The sequence below is a fragment of the Rhinatrema bivittatum genome, chromosome 1, assembly GCF_901001135.1.
Source record: "Rhinatrema bivittatum chromosome 1, aRhiBiv1.1, whole genome shotgun sequence".
Classification (NCBI taxonomy): Eukaryota; Metazoa; Chordata; class Amphibia; order Gymnophiona; family Rhinatrematidae; genus Rhinatrema; species Rhinatrema bivittatum.
The window spans coordinates 363,092,556-363,111,491 of record NC_042615.1 but is presented as its reverse complement, the minus strand read 5'-3'; the positions used below and the strand labels follow the sequence as shown (position 1 = coordinate 363,111,491).

The window sequence follows — 18,936 nt, the reverse complement described above, 5'->3', positions numbered from 1 at the left end:
TGACAAGGTCTTTACACAATATGTTTGATTCTTTCAGCAGAAAAGAAGCACAAAAATCTAAATTTTATTTTTGTCATTTTGCCTATGTGGAAGCTCATAGAAATGTTAACATTAAATGAAGAGATACCAATTTATTCTTGATATGGTAATCCATAAAGCATACTGAGATCCTGTTTGAAGTAAAAGCATTGAATAAATAAATTAAAAAAAACAACCCAGTAATTTCAAAGTAAAACATTTTAGAAATCACTTTGAAATACCCCATCCATGAGTAAACTGTTCACAATGAGTGATCTGTTCTAATTTAACTCAGGCACAGGTGTGATGTACATTTTTTTTTGCCCAGTTTTCTTCTTGCTTCTTTGGGCATCCAGATCAAGTGGAGCCAGCCTCTGCTAGGCTACTATCCCAAAAGCCCTCATTCACAACCACCCAGGGATTTTTTCCCTACTTTATAGCACCCTCCCAACTCACTCAGTGCAGTGACAGTCCTTGGCTGGAGGTCACACACCAGGGCTTCCTCTGGATCGCTGCAATTGTAGGCACTACAGCGGAGCACCATACCCTACTCCCTCCATGGCCTGTGAATGCTGTTTCTGTCAGTCATCCTGAGAAATGGGAAGTCCTGACCTAGTAATCAAACTCAGATCCTTTGCATGGCAGGAGACAGGAGGAAAGAATTTAAAATATACTGCGTCATACTTACTTCCGTCTTTTAATCGTGTATCAAGTGGGAAAGAGTGTAGAAGCTGAAGAGCCTGAAACAGAATAAGCAGAGTGGCATACATGTATATTAGCGCCCTGAACAATTCATAACCGTTTCCCACTTCCACTCAACACCAAAACCCGTGCCAGCTAAACATCACCCTTCAAGCACAGTAAATGAAAATAAACAAAGCACAGCAGTGTTTTCATGCAGCCGGGCTGGAAACATTTTGAGGAAAGTGCTAACTGAAATTTTAGAAGCCAGAAGGAAAAGATTATTTATGCTTTGTATATTTTCATATGTTTTTTAAAATCAATTTTAAATGTTGTTTATTTTCTTGTTGTTTTTTTCTAGCTCTGCTATATGCCCCTTTCTAATACACACGGCAGCCTTTCTTCAAGTGTCATGGGACAGAAAAATAAAGGTCTAGTGCAAAAATCCTTTCATGTTCTGTGAACTAGTAAGCAGGCGGCAAAGGAAAACCTATTTAAAATTTAGCATGAATTTTTTTATGTTTGGTATGTAGACGGATCTTTAACACAGCCATAGTTGTCTGACAGAGGTCAGTATAAAGTACTGAAAGTCATGCAATTTGAGGACAACTGGAAAAGATATTAAAGTCACTCTTGTTGCCAACTGTCATCTGCGAGAACTCCCTCACCACTTCTCCCCTAGACTTTTCCTTTCGTCACTACATCACAATGTTTCCATGGTTCTTTTGTGACAGCCCATTAGGGGATAGGCTCCATAGGTCACAGCTACTGCTCCTGCTGGCAGTTGTCCTATAGGGGGAACGATGGCCACAGGACAACTTCTGCTTCTGACGGTGGTTGCCAGGTAAAGGATAGGTCCTGCAGGTCATTGTTACTGAGTTGCTCCTGCTGGTGGCTGGCAATAAGTGGAGAGGACAGCTGGCTATATGAGCAGGCAGGTACGCTGCTGCTTCCACCTTCTCCTACAGCCAACTGGTCAGATATTGACTTTGGGGGATCAATAAATCACGGGAAGAGGAGATAGTAGCAGTAGTGCAGAAGACAAAAGCTTCATGTGTGCCATCTGGTTCTGTAGTAACTCCTATATAAATTTTCAGAAAGAAAACCCAACTCCTTTTGGTTTCAAGACACTGACTAAATTTCTGGTACTTGCAAATGGGAAACCTTTCTATGACTTCTCTAGCATAAAGAGATCTAGATTTATCACCTCTTACTCAATCTACTACTTTAGGAAATTAAAAAAAAAAGTATAATCTTGATAAAGTTTAAAATATCACTGAAAAGGGTCTAAATCAATTTAAAAGCTTCAGAAAACAAGAAAGCCTTAAACTGCTTCTTGAAAGATTTTACACAATTTTCTTTTCATATTAATTCTGGAAAGCTTATTCCAGAGAACTCGAGCCATAGTTATAAACATTCTATCAGAAGATTCATGCAACTTAAGCATTCTAGGATTAGGAATATCAAGTAAACATTTATCAGCAGATTGCAAGGCTCGACATGGTCAATACAGTTTCAAAATAAAAATATACGGTGAGACGTCATTATTCAGTGCTTTATTATGCGCTAACATTAAGATTTTTAACCGATTTCTCCATACAAATGGAAGCCACTGAAGTGAAGTAAGTATCCGAGAGATGTGGTCATAGCGTGATGTTCCTGTCAGTATTCTAGCTGCAGTGTGCTATATCTGAAGTGATTTAATGGTATACTGAAGAAACCCCAGATAAATGGAGTTTCAATAATCCAGGCTCATCAAAAGAAAGAGCCTGGAGAATCTTTGGAAAATCAGAAATCTCAAATATAAGAGCAAAGGCGGAAATGGGTCACACAACTATTAGGATCAAGGATGTCAAGTACCGGTTTTGTTAAAATTAGGAAGTATCATAAGGGAGGCACTGAAGAGTGGGTGTCAGGGGTCTTCACCAGCAGGGAATGAACTGGGAACAGCACTATCTAGCAAATGAAAAAGGAGGTGGACCAGGGATTATGAAAGGCTGAAAAGAAGACAGGGAGGATAATGATAGATCTTGCAGAATTTACAGTTCTGCGGGTGCTGCAAGCTCGTTTTCAAGAGAAACTCCTTATAGGCACAGAAAGCATACGTTCTAGCATATGTGTTTGTTGTGCCTGCTTCAGTGCAAGCACAAAATACTCAGATTTTTTAAAATAACATCTTGGTGCATACTTTCCCTCTCCCTCCACAGCATGCACAAGGGCCTACATGTTTGTCCTAGACTAGAGGGGCATATAATTGTCTCCAACACCTAAAAAAGGTCTAAATCAGAGTTTTCCAAACTGGTCCTGGTGATCGCACCACCAGTCAGGTTTTCAGGATATCCCCAATAAATATGTATGAGACGTTTGCATATACTAAGTATCCAATGCATGCAATCTCTCGTGTATATTCATGGTGAACAACCTGAAATCCTGACTGGCAGTAGGGTCACTAGGATAAATTTGGGAACACAAGAAGTTGTCATACTGTGTCAGACCGAGGATCCATCAAAACCAGATCCTGTTTCCAACAGAGGCCAATCCAGGATACAAGTATCTGTCAAGTACCCAAATATTAAATAGATCCCATGCTACTAATGCCAGTAATAAACAGTGGCTATTCCTTAAGTCAACTATTCCTTAAGTCAACTGATTAACAGTTTATTGATTTCTCCAGGAAAATGTCCAAATCTTTTTTAAACCCAGCTAAGCTAACTGCCTTAACTACATCCTCAGGCAATAACTTCCAAAGCTTAATTATGCGTTGAGTGAAATTGTTTTCCCCAATTTGTTTTAAATGTGCTACTTGCTAACTTCATGGAGTGCCCTCTAATCCTTCTATTATACGAAAGAGTAAACAACCAATTCACATTTACCTGTTCTAATCCTCTCATGATTTTGTAGACCTCCATCATAGACCCCCCGCCCCCAGCTGTTTCTTCTCAAAGCTGAACATCCCTAACCTCTTTAGCCTTTCCTTCACAGATGAGCTGTTCCATTCCCTTTATCATTTTGGTTGTCCTTCTCTGTATCTTCTTCAGTGCAGCTATATCTTTTTTGAGATGTGGCAACCAGAACTGAACACAGTACTCAAGGTGCGGTCTCACCATGCAGCGATGCAGAGGCATTATGACATTCTCTGTTTTATTGACCATTCTCTTCCTAATAATTCTGCCATTCAGCTGCAACAATGGGCCCCTCCAGCCTATAAGATTCATGTCCAATGTGACTACTATCCATTTGGGGTCCTTTGGGTTATTTTTGTGGACAGATCCCAAGATCTTTTCCACCACACCAGTTTCTCCTTCACAGTGGGTACTGGAGGAAGACAGAGGACCACCAGGACAGAAGAAATCTCTGAAGAGGTCACATATAAGCTCTCATTTATGGAACAAGATCTAATACCATGGACCCTAGGAGCTGAAAGTAATCCCATACTCTGGAGGCTGTCTATGATCAAAAAACATTCACCTGAGTCAACAGTTCGACTATTCTCTCGTGAGTCAAGAAAGCAACCTACTTGTGTTGAAAATGAGTCTCTGAACCCAAACCATTCAATAGTGCACAAAATCGGCTGAGACTGACCAGGCTTTCTGAAAAGATTTGGCCCAGATGAGTCAGTTGTCTAGTTATGGATAGATTAAAATCCCTTCCTTTCACAGAAATGCTATAATCACCACCATTACCCCTTTGTAAAGGTTTTTAGGACCATGATTAGTTTGAAAGGGAGTGCACTAAATTGAAAATGCTTCACCAGAATACAAAATTGAAGGAATTTTTGTTGATTTTCCCTGATAGGAATTTCCCTTCTGGCTGCCACAATAACAGAACAAAGTTTCCAGATGAAAGTGAGGGATCCAGTAGCATTTATTTATGCCTTTGAGGTCTAGGATCGGCCAAGAAGGATGGACTTTCTTTGGCACTATAAAGTGAACTGAATAGCGACTGAACACTTGTTCTTCAACTGGAACAGGAATCACTATCTTCAGATCTTGAAGCCTCCAAAGTAGCAGCCCTTACCACCACTCCTTAGAATATCTCGCAGGGAGAGTTATAAATTGCAGATTCTACGGAATACTCCTCCTGGACAATTCTGGCCCCCACCGGTCCAAAGTGATGTGGATTCACCACTGTTTAAAAAAAAAAAAAAAGATGAATGCCTACTGGGATCACTTGGGAAGAGACCCACAGAATCCCACTCGATAGCCCTTTCGGACCTGCCATCTGGGAACGGCAGATGCAACAGAACGGACAGAGGTCGAGGAAAGGTGATAGTACTGGAACTTGGAACAAGATGAGGATGCTTGGAGACTTGGACGAGATGAGGATACTTGGAGACTTAGACAGATACTGCCCCTCAGGGCACTCTATACAGCCCCATGTCGGCTGGTCACAGACCACCCTGTCTCACTGCGTACCCTACACAACCTGAAGAGGCTGGTCACGGACCACGTGAAGAGCGGGACATGCTCAGGACTGAGACTCAGGACGAAGGAGTGCTCCGGGCAGCGCTCAAAGGAGGATCCGGCTGGAAGAGGACTCCAGTGACCGGAGATGGACACTGGATCAGAATTGGATTTACTCCCAGGAAGGTCGGCTGGAGGTGAGGTCCGGCGGGCAAGGCAAGACTTTAACCCAGAGCTAGGAACTAGAGGATCAGGAACGACCGAGCACAGGAACAGAGGAACTGGATCAACTAGAGACAGTTATCGAAGAACTGGACCATCCAGGGTCACCTGAAGGCGAAGGCATCGGGGACACCTGAAGGCGAAGGCATCGGGGACACCTGAAGGCGAAGCCATCTGAAGACAAGAACATCTGGGCATCTGAAGATGAGGAGACAGGATCAGACAAGAGACCAGGAACTATGGACGAAGTCTAGACGAAGGACCAGGCACCACAGATGAAGACAAGGAAATTCCCATGAAGAACGGAGTGCCTTGAAGAAGCTGGAGACGATGAGAAATCCAGGAGTGGACTGGCTCCTTGCAAAGGTGCTGGAGAACTGGCGAAGGGCCCTTTTATAGGGCAGAAGTGGAGACACCTGGATGACGTAATCAGACAGGGCCACGGGGCCTTTAAATAGGCAGGATAGGGGTGGCCACACGCCTAGGAGGCAGGACCATGGAGACCGATGTCCATGCCACGAAGAGGAAGCAGGGGCAGCACCAGTTCGCAAGGTAGGACCTGGCTTTGGCGGCTCCCAGGCCGCTGGAGGAATGATGGAGGCGGCCACTGAGCCGCGAAGAGGAGGCTGAAGGCGGCGGTCCTGCCCACGCAGGGAAGAGGGAGAGAACGGTGGCCTCAAGGCCACATGGAAGCAAGGCTGCCAGCCTGCTGTGCAGGAAGATGGAGTGGGCAGTCTCTGGGCCACAGAGGCTGAACAGTGGTGGTTCAACCATCGCGGAAGACAGGCAGCAGTCTCCAGGTTGCAGAGATGGCGTCGAGGGAGACTGGTGGTGGAGGTAAGAGGCTGCTTGCGGCTAGGCCCGCGAGCAGCATCGCAACAGAAATGACACTCTATCTTCCGTTGGTAAAGGTTAAAGTTTGTTAATAGCCTTACCCCCTTTGAGACCATCTTCAGAAGTCTCCCACTTCATAATGACCATCCGCTTTAAAAGGCCCATGAAGAGGGAATATTTTTGCCGACTGCTTAACTCCCTCATTGATAGGATCTCCATTCTGGGGACTCCTTCACTTGAGGTGGTAGACATTTGGAGACAAAAGACTACCTGAGAAGAATCTTCACCCTCAGATGACAACTCTCCCTCCTCCAAGCAATCAGCCAGGCTCACAGTCTCAGTTTCCTTCTCAAGGTCCCTTAGGGACCATAGAGGGGCATCGGAATCTTTCTCCTGGTCCAGAACTTCTCTGGACAGCCTTGGATACTTCAAGAAGCTGCAAGAGGGAACCGCAGTAGTAGAGAGAGAAAGTTGGAGACAACCAGTCCAGAAGCCAAAAGGTCCCCTATAACCCTCAGTAGCTCCTCCACTCTCCCATGGATCCATTCTGAAGTGCAACTACCACTTGGTGCATGACTCCAAGCAATCTGGAGAAATAAATCCTGCTACTGACAGACTGCAATGGAGCTGGGGGCCCAGTCCAAAAGCCCCACAGATTTTCTCAGAGGCCTCTGCAGATCTCCTCTATGCAGGAAAGGAAAAATGGAGAAATTACTTACCTGATAATTTTGTTTTCCTTAGTGTAAACAGATGGACTCAGGACCAGTGGGTTATGTGCTCTTCTGCTAGCAGATGGGAGACTGATATACCCCTGCAGCGACCTCAGCTCTTCAGTATTCTCTTCGAAAAGCCATTGTGTACATAACAAATGTTCCTCTAAACCTTGTACATACTTTATCCCTCTGTATCTTTGTTGTCACCCTCCCCCTGCCCCCCTTTTGTCACGCCTAACCCTAATTCCTCCCTCCCCAGTTTATCTAGCTATTTGCTCTGTTACTGCATTTATCTTGCATACTGTTCCTTGTAAAGGCAATGCCTATATATTTATTGGTTGTAAGTTACTTGTAAACCGACACGATGTGCAAACGGCTGTCGGTATATAAAATCATTTAAATAAATAAATAAATAAATAAATAACTTTATTAAAACTGATTAAATTTGATTCAACTGATTTCAAAAACTGGACCACCAGTGCACTCAACCAAATCAACACAGACACTGGACAAACAGGCAGTGTCTTGAACTAGGGGTAGGCAACAGCTTACCCGTATTTGCTTAATCTCGATGTTCACTTTCCGAGGTCCTCCTTCTCTGGGGCAGCCGTGGGCGGGATGCTGAGTCCATCTGTCTACACTAAGGAAAACAAAATTATCAGGTAAGTAATTTCTCCATTTCCTAGCATGTAGCCAGATGGACTCAGGACCAGTGGGATGTACAAAAGCTACTCCCGGACAGGGCGGGAGGCTGCCCATGGCCCACTTAGTACTGCCCTTGCGAAGGCTGCATCTTCTCGGGCCTGAACATCCAGGCGGTAGAATCTGGAGAAAGTGTGTAAAGAGGACCACGTCGCTGCCAGACAGATCTCGATGGGTGACAGCAGCTTGGTTTCTGCCCAAGGTACTGCCTGAGCCCTAGTAGAACGAGCCTTAACCTGTAAGGGTAAGGGCTTTCCTGCCTCTATGTAGGCCGCCTTGATTACTTCCTTGATCCAGCGAGCTATATTCACCCGCAAGGCCGCTTCTCCTTGATTCTTCCTGCTGTGCAGAACTAACAAGCAAGCTGTTTTGTGCACCGGTTCCGATCTTTCCAGGTATCACACCAGGAGTCTGCCGATATTTAGATGGTGAAGAAGGCATGAGTCTTCCGAGTCCTTATGTTCTTCCGGAGATGGTAAAGAGATAGCTTAGTTCAAATGAAACACGGATACCACTTTCGGTGGGAAGGAGGGAACGGTGCACAGCTGTATCGTTCCAGGAGTGAACCTAAAGAGCCTTTCCCGACAGGATAGTGTTTGTAGTTCGGAGATGCGACAAGCTGAACATATTGCTACCAGGAATACAGTTTTCAATGTTAAGAGGCGTAGTGACAGACCGCACATTGGTCTGAATGAAGCCCCCGCTAGGAAGTCTAATACCAGATTGAGGATCCATAGGGGCACCGGCCACTTTAGGGGTGGCTGAAGCTGCTTAACCCCTTTTAGGAAACGGGCGAAATCCGGATGAACTGATGGACTGATTCCGTTCACTTCGGCTCTGAAGCAGGAGAGGGCTGCTACTTGGACCTTGAGGGAATTGAGTGACAACCCCTTGTTCATACTGTCCTGTTGAAACTCCAGAATCATGGGGACCTTGGCCGTCCGTGGGAAAATCCCACGGTCCTCGCACCAGGCTTCGAATATTCTCCAGATCTTGAGAACTTGCACCTCGGAGCAAGGTGTCAATCACAGCCTTCGAATAACCTCACTTCTTCAGGCGAGTCCTCTCAAGGGCCATACCGTAAAAGAGAATCGAGATGGATCTTCATGAAGAATCGGGCCCTGCTGGAGAAGGTCCCTGTGTGGAGGTAGGCACAGAGGGCTCCCCGCAAGGAGTCTTTGCATGTCCGTGTACCATGGGCATCTTGGCCATGGTACACGGACATGTACTATCTTGCGGATGATCTTGCCCAGTAGTGGCCATGGGGAAAGGCGTACAGTAAGTCTTCCTCTGGTGAGGTCTGGACGAGAGCGTCGATCCCTTGGGAGTGTGGCTCTCATCTGCGGCTGAAGAACCTGGGGACTTGGGCACTGAGAGAGGTGGCCAGTAGGTCCATGGCTGGGAGGTCCCAGCGGTTTACTATCAGTTGGAAGGCTGTGGTTGATAGCGTCCAATCCCCAGGATCTAGGCTCTCTCTGCTGATGAAGTCTGCTGAGATGTTGTCTTTTCCTGCGATGTGGGAGGCCGAGATTCCTTATAGGTTTACCTCCGCCCATGCCATGAGAGGGTCTATCTTCAGAGACACCTGCTGGCTCCTGGATCCTCCCTGGCGGTTGATGTAGGCAACAGTTGTAGCGTTGTTCGACATTACTCAAATCGCTTTGCCTCAGAGTCTGTGGCTGAATCGCAGGCACACTAGTCTGACTGCTCGAGCTTCCAGGCGGTTTATGTTCCATCCCGCCTCTTCCTTGCTCCATTGTCCCTGGGCCATCAGTTCCTAAAAGTGGGCTCCCCACCCTTGTAGGCTCGCATCTGTGGTGAGTGCAATCCAGTTCGGTGGGGATAGGCTTACTCCTCTGCTTAGGTGGTCTTCCTGTAGCCACCACTGAAGCTGAGAACGTACCTCTGCTGGTAGTTGGAGGCGAATTGATTAGTTCTGGGACAGTGAGTTCCAGCGTGACAGTAAGGAGTACTGGAGTGGTCGCATATGAGCCCTTGCCCACGGAACGACCTCCAGGGTTGATGCCATGAGCCCAAGGACTTGAAGATAGTCCCATACCTTGGGGTGTGCATTGGTCATCAATCACCATAATTGTTCCACCAGTTTCCTTCTCCTTGGGGGCGGGAATAAGACTTTGTTGTGTTTAGTATCGAAACAGGCCCCCCTCCCAGGTACTATAGAGACTGAGAGGGCTGCAGACTGCTCTTGACTGTGTTCACGACCCAACCAAGTTCATGCAGTAGGTTCTTGACTCTGCTGGTCACCTGCCGGCTCTCTTCCGAAGACTTTGCCCTGATCAGCCAGTTGTCCAAGTAAGGGTGTACCAAGATCCCTTCCTTTCATAGTGTTGCCGCCATGACCACCATAATTTTGACAATGTTCTGGGGGCGGTTGCTAGGCCGAAGGGTAACCCTCGGAACCGGTAATGGTGTCCCAATACCACAAAGTGAAGAAAACGCTGGTGATCTTAATGGACTGGGATGTGAAGGTAGGCTTTGGAGAGGTCAAGGGAGGTTAGGAACTCTCCCGGTTGTACTGCTATTATTACGGAGCGGAGAGTTTCTATGCGGAAGTGTAGTACCCGCAGATGACTATTGATGTTCTTGAGGTCTAAGATGGGTCAGAATGATCCTTCTTTCCTGGGAACGATAAAATAGATGGAATAACGCCCCGTATTTTTTGGAGGCATTATAGTCTTCAGACTGAGTAGTCTTGCCAGAGTGGATTCCACTGCCAGTCTCTTGGTGTAGGAGTGGCAGGGTGATATAATAAATCTGTTCCGAGGAATTCTGCAAAACTCCAGAGAGTAACCTTCTTGAATAATGTTTAGTACCCTTTTGCCCGACATGATTTTGACCCATTGTTGGTAGAAGAAGGAAAGCCGACCCCCTATTTCCTCTTCCTGTGGATGGGTTGGCCCATTCTCATTGGAAGCATGGTTCGAGCCTGCCCCCGGGCCTGTTCCTCTCTTGGTTTGTCGGTTCCGAAAGGGCCGTGACCTTCCGGAGGGGCGAGGTACATGGAATGATGAGTTCCTGTAGGGTCAAAAACGTTGGGAGCCTCTGCCCCTAGTTCTTCTGGGGGAGGGGCATTGGGATCTTTTACCCCTGTCTTCCGGTAGCTGAGGCACTGGGGATTCACCCCACTTGCTGGCTAACTTCTCTAAATCACTTCCGAATAGGAGAGATCCCTTAAAGGGCATTCTTGTGAGATTTGCCTTAGAAGTTGCATCTGCCGACCAGTTCCGCAACCATAACTGCCTTCTAGCTGCCACTACCGAGGCTACTCCTCTGGCTGAGATACGCACCAGGTCTCAGCTTGCGTCCGTCAGGAAGGCTGCAGCAGGTTCAATCGTTTCATCGGTATACGTTCCGGAATTATCTGCCTCTCAATAGGAGCAAGCAGGAACATGCCACCAGCGCGCGGCAAGAAGCTGTCGCGTTGAATGCTTGCTTAAAGATGGATTCTAATCGTCTATCCTGAGTATCCTTCAATGCCGCCCTCCCTCCACAGGAATGGTTGTTCGCTTCGAGATGGCGCAGACCATGGCGTCCACTTTCGAGAAACAAGGGCAATCTTTGGTCGCTGGTTCCAGAGGATACAAGGCTTCCAAGGCCTGACCTCCTTTAAAGCTTGCCTCCGGGGCATCCCACTCCAGGTCAATCAGTTCCTGGATGGCATCCATCATTGGGAAATAGCATGAGGTCTTACGAAGGGATACCAAGATGGGGTTCTTCTTTGGTTCCACCATAAGGTCTGTGCCTGGGATCCCCGAGTCTTCAGGGTCCGTGAAACCAGGGCCAGTAATTCATACCTGTGGAAGAAGCGAAGCATTGTTCTGTATGGTTCCAGCCCTGGAGGGATTTTCCCTTCCTCCAGTGAGGCACCATCATCGTCAGAGGTGTCAGAGTCCCTATCAGCAAGATTCTTGATGAGGTGAGGCATGTCTCGTGGCACCCAAGCAGGGCTGGGAGGGTCAGGTGCTCCTGGCTGGGGTTGGACCTGGGTCGCAGCCAGGGCTGATTGCTCATAAACGAAGGCTTGCAGTCCCTGGAAAAATTCTAAGCAGGAGAAGGCCATGGGATCCATGTTAGCCCCAGGGGGAGTCTGAGCAGGAGCCCCTGAAATGCCCTCTTGTGGAGATGCCATTTCAGAGTTACATAGGTCCAGGGTGCTATCGTATGTAGTAGTTCTGGACCCATCCTCAGACTGTGAGGGACCAGGCTTTGGAACCCCTAGGGCTTCTTCACAATGATGGCACAGACAGGACTCCAATTCAGGCTGTGCGGCTCTGATGTGGCAGGCTGTACAAAAAGAGAATGCCTTCTGAGCTTCTTGGATGCCGGTGCCACTGCCTCTGTATATAGACGCACAGGTAATGCGTTTCAACATGCGCGCAGTTATGCGCGTGAGCACTGTGCGCGCATGTAGTTCTGAGTGAAGTTGTGCGTGTAGTTATGCGCGTGATGTGTGCGCACCTATATTGGATGCACACAAGTTGGGTGCATCGGCTGTCCGGCCTGCCCCGCGCGTCCCGCTGGTTGAGAAGAGAAGATGGCACCGACGCTCCCCTCGCGTAAGATGGCACCCCCAAGGGTCTCCACGTGTCTGGACCCCTGCACCGGATTGGGACATAACCCAACCAAGGCTGCTCAACCCGATCGGTGCTTCCTTCTTACCTCGCCGGAAGAAAACGGAATCGGTACGGCAATCTGAGCCCCAGAGACCGGAGACCTTAATTTAAAATTTTCTGCTTACCTGGCCTCGGTGCTTACCGATCGTGTACTGGGATGGTCTCCAGCTGCGGGAGGAGAGGGCTTTAGCTTCACCGCCGCGCTCGGTTGTGCACCCACTGCCTTTCAGCCACTCTGGGGGCTAAGTCTACGCCGGGAACTGGCTACCGGACCAAGGCACACCTCTGAGGGATATTGAAAATCACCTCAGGAATTCTCAACTGGGGGAGGGAGCTTAGGTATACCACAGGAGAGCGGGGCTCAATCTTCTTTAAAGTAAAGAATTTTTCTTCTTTGTTGTAATTCTTATCACTGTTCTAGTGTGTGGGATAGTGTCCGCATCTGCTAGGAGACGGAGAGATACTGAAAAGCTGAGGTCAATGCAAGGGTATATCTAGAATGACGTCAGCTTTGAAATCTGCCTCCGTCTACCATCTGCTAGCAGAAGAGTACATAACCCACTGGTCCTGAGTCCATCTGGCTACACGCTAGGAAATGGTGGCTTTTCTCACCTGTCTCCCTGGGCAACCTAAAACTGTTCAGCCTCAGCTGGGGATGCAATGGATGGTTCCGACATCACCTCGCAGACAAGGAAGAGCCGAAACACTGCAATCAGGCATCCCTCACATTCACTGCAATGGTAACTGCCTGGCATCATAAGCCACACTACTTCCTTTGGTCAATATGGTATGCCCTAGAACACGGGTGCTCAAACTGATTTTATGGGCCCCCCCCAGCCAGTCAGGTTTTCAGGCTATCCCTAATGAATATGCATGAGATTTATTTACATGCATTATTTTATTTATTTATTTATTTGAGGCTTTTATATACCGACTTTCTTGATACAAATCAAATCAACTCGGTTTACATCGAACTAAGCATAACTATAACCAACCAATTAACAAGAGACAATTTAAAGGAGCATAAAGTTACATTATAACAAGGATGCCTTAACTGGGAGAAGGAAAAAAAGAGGGGGAGAATGAAGATAAATTACTATATACAATAGAATATGGGAGGGAGGCAAGGAGCCGACCTCATGATGACTTGTGAACATGATTAGCGTTTGTTTATTTACATAAGCGATATGATAGTTCTAAATCTCCTATATATGCAAAATATCTACTGTATATGCTATCTCCTGTATATGCAAAATATTTCTCATGTATATTCATTAGGGACATTCTGAAAACCTGATTGGCTAGGGGGGCCCATAGGACCAGTTTGAGCACCCCTGCCCTAGAATAAGCACCCCCCCCCAGCTCCTTTTCTATAGAAGGTCATACCCCTCACTTATAGCTCTGGTGAAGGAGCGGAACTCTGACTGAAAACTGCCTCCAAGATCTTCGCTTCCCCTGGAGCCACTGAAAGCTGCTTCTGTCTTTTTTTTTAATTATCAATACTCCAGAGAAGTGAAGAGCCACAGAAAACACAGATGGTCAGGGGAGGAGGGAAGGGTGCAGGGAGGAGAGAAGGGTGCTAGGAGGAGGGGGAAACAAGAAGAAAAAAATGGAAGAAAGGAACAGTGAGGCTTCACTGAAAGGCTCTCCTGCACCCTTTCTGATTCTGGGGGCAGTAGGGAGTGTTAAGGCCTGCTCAAGCAGAAAACCCCTTGGTAGCCTGCAGAGGAATGCCTGCTCCACTGGAAAAGACATGCCATGCCCCAGGAGACAAGAAGCCACTCTACCACCAGGAGCAAACATTCATAGCCAGAGGTCCCCTGAAGGGATTCCTGCCTCAACCAGAGGTGTCCTGAACCAATCTTGGGAGCCTAAAATCCTACTGCACCAGTTCAGTCTGCACTATCTGTGGGAGACTGAGAATACTGGCATCTCTCTGTATTGCACTGGTATTATAACAGTTGTGATGATGCAGGAAACCTTGCGTTCTGTCTCCATCTGCTGGAAGAGTAGCATAAACCCATGCATCTGAACTGGTGAAGCAGCATAAGAAAGCTCACTGACATATTTAGTATACAATGAGATTATAATTATTTAATTACTGCTTTCTAATACCGACCTGTTTTGTAGCCTATACAGTATTTAGAGCAAGATCCCAATATTACATAGCTTAAGAAACTTACCTTATGGTTAAAATATTTTTCAAACTTTATTCTTGCCAATTCCACACACTGTGACCAAGTTCTGGGTCTTCTACTTAATGACTTTATAACTTGAAAGCAGCCTTCTAAACTTTCCCCGGATTGTATTCTCTAATAGGAGACAAACAAAGTCAATTAAAGGCAGCTGGACAGCAGGGTTTTACGGCCATTATTTGAAAACGGCTATCCAAGAATTAGATCACAGTTTCTTAGGTTCGACATACAGCAGTAATATCTCTTTCCCACAACTAATTTATGGAAGCCTTAAACTCTTAAGATAAATTGCTATGATAAATAAGACAACCTGTATTTACTCTTAAAAAATCATTCTTCCATGAAAAACTGAAACCTCGTTCCTCACCCCAAATAATTCTGGTGCACTTTATTTTAAATGCAAGAACGTGAGGTGTTATTCCAGGACATTTCATAAGCATATGACTGGGATGTTACTAGACTCCTCCTCCCCCCAATTACATTTTGTAAAATAAATTCATTGTACAGTATAAGTTCATAGGTGAAGTCCTTGCTAGCAATCTTCTAAAACTAGGAGACACTGTACATCAGTTATAAAAGAAACCTAATGGACAACATATGCAATTAAGAGACCCAATTTTATTGCCCTTCTCTGCTAGCAATTTTTCTCAAAGACTTATTTTTGTTACATTTGTTGCTTACCGATTAATGAAAACATCTCTGTGGCCCCCACCACCTTCCTCTTAGGCCCCAATCTACCACCTTCTCCAGAGACCCAATCTGCCACTGCAGTCCCCCTCTAGCATTCCCCTCCCACTCTCTCCTGTGCCCTGATCTGTTACTGACATCTCTTCCACTCTTCCCTCTCTGGTCCCTATCTGCCAATACGGCTACCTCTTCCCAGTAATTAGTTTGTGTAGCTGTACCCATCGTACTGCTATGTCCAAAAATGACATTCCTGAATTCACCTCCATTTAAAAAATACACTTCAAAACTTGAGCTTCAATTCATAACAGTTCATTTTAACTAATCATCTTTTCTTTCTTTCTTACCTGTAGCACTTCCTCTGCAGATGGATACGCTTGCCAAAATTTGTTAAATAGCGATGGCTTGTGACAAAATGCACTTTCAAACTACTCAAAGAGAGAGGAAAAAAAGTAAGGTAAGTGTGTGTGGATTTTATAGCACTTTTCACGTTTATCTTTAAATCATAGGAAAGGCATCAATAATGTACTTTTGTATATTTTTAGCCATTGATCAGGTTACAGTGAATTTCATTAGGGTAAATTCCAGAAACATGGGTAGCCTTATCTGGTCTATCCACATTAATGAGTTATATCTTTGGACAGACAGACCGAACTATAGCCATGTGTGCATTCAAATGTGTTAAAAAGCACTAAAAATCAGAATTAAAAATCTATTTTCAACATTTTGGGATTGTGATGTTAGAAGCATAAAGAGGCACTCACTTTATCTCTAGCCCACTGTATGGTGTGTTCGATAAAAGCTGGAAATGATTTTAAAGTGCAAAATGGTATTTCTTCTTCAGGAGGATCTCGCTGTTAAAGGGGAAAAAATGTAAAGGGTTGTAATTTACTTGAAAAGAAAAGCAGACTTATTAATCTAAAATTTCATGAAAATATATTTCCACCAAAAACAAAGATCAAACAGTGTACTTAGAAGGGACCAGGAATCCAATTAAGCACAGGAATAATTTTTAAAATAGCATTTCAGCATACCCAGCACACACTGAACTGTTCAACCATGAATGTATTGTGGCTCTATGTCCTGTGGAGGAAAATACATATTTTTAAATGATGAGCTCTGTAATTCTTTTTAGTAGCTCAGACTCCTGCTCAGAGGGAATCAGCCTGGCCCAGGGACCAGCTGCATGCTAAGATAAAACTGACAAACTTATGAACCTAGTTACTATAGTCTGAAAAGGTATCTCCTTCCTTTGAATAGTGTATTAATGATAGATAATTAAACACTGCCTAGCATGAGTGCTGTCGCAGACATGGAGATTATGTAGTTTCCTGTTTTCTTCTCTTTCACTCCAATTTTATAACATGAATGTTACTAGCAGCAGTTTGCCATCTTTAAAAACATAAGAAATTCCATGCTGAGACAGACCATTGGTCTTTATCAAGCCCAGTATCCTGCCTCCAACAATGTCTGGGGCACTTGGAAGAACTCATCAGATCCAAATAGGAAAGTGCATTCCATATTGCTCACTCCCAGAAACATGAAGACACCCAAGTCTATCTGGCTAAATTTTGTATTGACCTATCCTCCAGAAACTTGTTCAGACCTCGTTTACACTCAGCTATACACTAGACTCCACCATACTCTCTAGCAACAAATTCCATAGCCCAGCTGTTTGCTAACCAAAATACTTTGCTCATTTTGATTCATAAGAATTTAAGAACATAAGAATTGCCATACTGGGTCAGACCAAGGGTCTATCAAGCCCAGTATCCTCTTTCCAACAGTGGCCAATCCAAGTCACAAGTACCTGGCAAGTACCCAAACATTAAATAGATAACAAGATACTTGTTAGTTTCATGAAATTTCCTCTAGCTCTAATATTGGTTGATAGAATAAAAATACAGCAGGTAGTCATTTTTCTCTTCATAATGTGCTAAAGCTTGAATTTTTCTCAAAATGCTCCTTTTCTCAAAGTTGAGCATCTCATCAAAAGGACACAACTTACTACAACAGAACAAGAAACCTGACAAGAAATTAAAGTGACATCAACAACGGTATGAAATGGACATAAGAATATGGAGTACAAATCCATCTAACATATGGTGGCACTGTCAAAATTTACAGTTTATACAAAGCTGACCAGTTGCAGAGTTGTGTCAAACTGCTCAGCCTTAAATGTATGATGAAAAAGAAGATTAGAATGTTAAAGGAAATTTGGAGAAAAATTCCGGCACCGATGAAATTACGAAGTATGACAAACCTTATAAAAATTCAGATGCCTCTCCCTACCTGGAATACATAAAATAATAAATAAGATTCAATCTGGGATTGAATCTTATTTGTGAGAAAACCTCAAAGTGCTAGGAGTTTTTGGGGTGAGAAAGGGGGGCAGGAGGGAGCCCCTATATATTGAACATATCAGGTTATCCTTATAACAGAGTTCTGTACTTTGTAAAACAGCATAAAGTTAACCTGGTTTGGTTATGAAGTCAATGGGATGGCTTCCTTGTCTTGTTTCGGGATATTGAACATTGTCGCAGATTAAAGAGGTGAATGGTAAGTCAGTGAAGCAGGACAGAAGCAGCTGTTATCAGATACACTTAGCACAGTTTGCAGGAACAAGAGTTGCCCTTTTTTCTGCACACATTGCAGCGTATTGACAAGGTGCGATTCTGTCCAGCAATCCAGCTGGATTAGACTTGCATGAGACAGCAGATTTCACAGAAGTAGCTGCTTCAGAAAGATATAAAACAGCTTTTAGCAATAATAGTAAAAACTATTGGGTACTATGATTTTCTAGCAAATATTCTCTAGTTCTAAACAATTATCCATCTTGCCATTTTTCTAGTACTACAGTATGAATTTTGACATATTGCATATTTAGAATGACTAAATCTGGGGTGAGCAATCGTTTTTTGCTGGGGCCACATTACAAGTTATCAAGTGCAATGCGGGCCGGAGGGTGGGGCGTGTCAAGTCAGGGCGCGGCCTAGACACAGCAATCAAATCTCTACCAATTGCTGCAGGCATTTCAGTATCCAGAAGGCTTAAGTGCCATCATTTTTAGCACCCAAAGAGCCCCTTCAATCATGGATCCCAGCTTCTACGAAAATTAGAAAAACCTTCAACCCAACAGGTACGAGGTGTTTTCCCAGCTAGCAGACTACCTCACCTCAGTCACAAATGCAGGCCATAAAGAATAAATAGTAAGGTGCAGCCAAAACAGTGGACTGAAAACCCTAAAAGCCAGATATACGCAGTGCAATAATGCAAAAAATAAATATTAACATTCCTCATAAAACAAAATCAAGAAATATAAAATCAATCATAACAGTGGGGAAACAAACCATCAATGATAAAAAGCTATTTCAAAACAGATGACAAATAGAACACCTAATAATTAGGAATAAGGTAAAAAAAACATTTAAACTTTAAATATTTCCCCAAAATCAAATATTTCAAAACAGCAGACAAATACCCAATAATTAAAACTAAGAATAAAAACAATTCCCCCTTTTCCATACCTGAAAACTTAATTTCCAGTCACCCTGAGATAGTAGATTTGGATTAATATTGGGGGGGGGGGGGGGGGGGGAGGGGAGAGAGAGAGTAGGGTACACACAAACGTCCTCCCTTCTCTCTCATATACACACAAATTCATTCAAACACACACACTCATGCCCCCTTCTACCCTCTTTTTCTCACCTCCCTCTTCTACTTCCCTCCCTCCCTCACCTTCAGTCATTCACCCTCCTTCCCTTTGTCACAACTCCCTCCCCCTCTTCCCTTCCATCTCTCACCCTCCCACTCAATCCCATCTTCCCTCCCACTCACTCCTCACTTCCAC

General features: G+C 44.9%; 1 protein-coding gene across 2 annotated transcripts in view; it reads right to left on the bottom strand.

The window, feature by feature from the left end:
• The window catches only part of UBA6 (ubiquitin like modifier activating enzyme 6), a 370,281-nt gene that overhangs the window by 74,950 nt on the left and 276,395 nt on the right, over positions 1-18,936 (bottom strand). For both annotated transcript variants that reach the window (XM_029600749.1, XM_029600742.1), the window contains exons 21-24: positions 15,851-15,940; positions 15,434-15,514; positions 14,391-14,519; positions 707-758 (exon numbers count right to left, since the gene is read on the bottom strand). In XM_029600749.1, the coding sequence (XP_029456609.1) occupies positions 707-758; positions 14,391-14,519; positions 15,434-15,514; positions 15,851-15,940 (352 nt within the window). The remainder of the gene's footprint in view (positions 1-706; positions 759-14,390; positions 14,520-15,433; positions 15,515-15,850; positions 15,941-18,936) is intronic.